General features: G+C 44.2%; 1 protein-coding gene across 1 annotated transcript in view; it reads left to right on the top strand.

Moving 5' to 3' along the window:
• LOC107102684 (spermatogenesis associated 6-like protein) overlaps positions 1–1,292 on the top strand; it is a gene marked incomplete at its 3' end in the record, with an annotated part of 11,471 nt that overhangs the window by 3,887 nt on the left and 6,292 nt on the right. Inside the window, exons 2-3 of the mRNA XM_015402085.1 lie at positions 569–706; positions 814–862. Of these exons, the coding sequence (XP_015257571.1) occupies positions 569–706; positions 814–862 (187 nt within the window). The remainder of the gene's footprint in view (positions 1–568; positions 707–813; positions 863–1,292) is intronic.

Raw genomic sequence — 1,292 nt, 5'->3', positions numbered from 1 at the left:
GTAACCGCAGCCGGACAGCTCAGCAGCCGGTGAGAGAGGTTTACGTCTTTTTAATGACTTGGAATCACTGCGGCGCCGCAACCACGGCGCCGCAACGGTAAGACCGGAGTCGGTGTGAGCCTGGGGTTTATCTTCACATTTTCAAACACAGAGGTGTTTATAGATCAGTACTTTTAGACATCTGCTTTTGTCTTCGTGAACCCCAGTCGGCCTTGGCAGAAGGCCACTCAAGCTAAGCCTGGTTCTGCTGGAGGTTTCCTCCCATTAAAAGGGATTTTTTCTTCCCCACTGTCGCTGCATGCTTGTTCGGTACGAGGGATTGCTGTAAAGTCAGAGCAAAGTTGAAGCAAATGTCTACTGTCGCCCAGGAGGAGCGAAAACAACCAATCTGATCAGATCGTCGGACTCGATTGTCTGCCTTCAGATGACGTGCTGTGAATTGGTGCTATATTACATTTTCTGGCAAAGTGTTAGCACCCTCTGCTGGTAGCCAGGAGCAACTAAATCATATATCATGTGACTTTGATCCTCCTGACTGTGTTGACGTTTTTTTCTCCAATGTTCTCAGGTTTCTTGTCCCGGAGTTCGTCTGTCAGCCAAAGATGACATTTTCCTCAGCTTGTTCTTCATGGATCAGCTCCATCAGTCCGAGAGTCTTCCTGCCGTCTTTCCTCTGCTGTTCCACCAGAAGATGACGTTTGAAAAGGCAGATATACACATTGACCATGAAGAAAAACTTGCATGTCTTACAAAACATGAAGTTGTTTCTGTGTTTAGATGATTGAAGAGGTGCAATCATTGTTTTCCTCTCAGATCTTCAGGCATGCAGCTGATCCAAAAGACATCGCTCTGCTGCTCGAGAGTAGGGGACTCCTTTTCCTCTTGTTTCTGAATAAAAGCTAAATTTAACATCCTGCACAGCTGTATTAGTGGAAGTTTTCCTTTTTTTTTTAGAATGATTTAGAGGAAAAGTCCGCTCATATTCAAAATTCAAACTTCTGAAAGTTCTTTGAATATGAAAATATTCCATCCTGTTCAATAAATAAGTGTTTTTAATTCAGAGTAGTTTCCATCTGAATGTGCTTTACTGGAGGCATCCATGTTTGTCAAAGAACACTACTGCCACCTACTGGTTAGTGACGTCACGGTGCGGTATCGGCTGTTGATCAAGTCCCAGTGCTGTATCTGGTGTTTGTCACAACGCGCTATTATCCAAGTCATCTTGAAAACATTCTTCTTCCAGATGTTGAGTATCCTAACATTTCAGCTCACAATCCATCACAGGCATCCAG

Source organism: Cyprinodon variegatus, unplaced genomic scaffold, assembly GCF_000732505.1.
Source record: "Cyprinodon variegatus isolate N-32 unplaced genomic scaffold, C_variegatus-1.0 Scaffold1297, whole genome shotgun sequence".
Taxonomy (NCBI): domain Eukaryota; kingdom Metazoa; phylum Chordata; class Actinopteri; order Cyprinodontiformes; family Cyprinodontidae; genus Cyprinodon; species Cyprinodon variegatus.
Note: the sequence above shows the minus strand (reverse complement) of the source record. Positions and strands in the feature narration are given on the sequence as shown.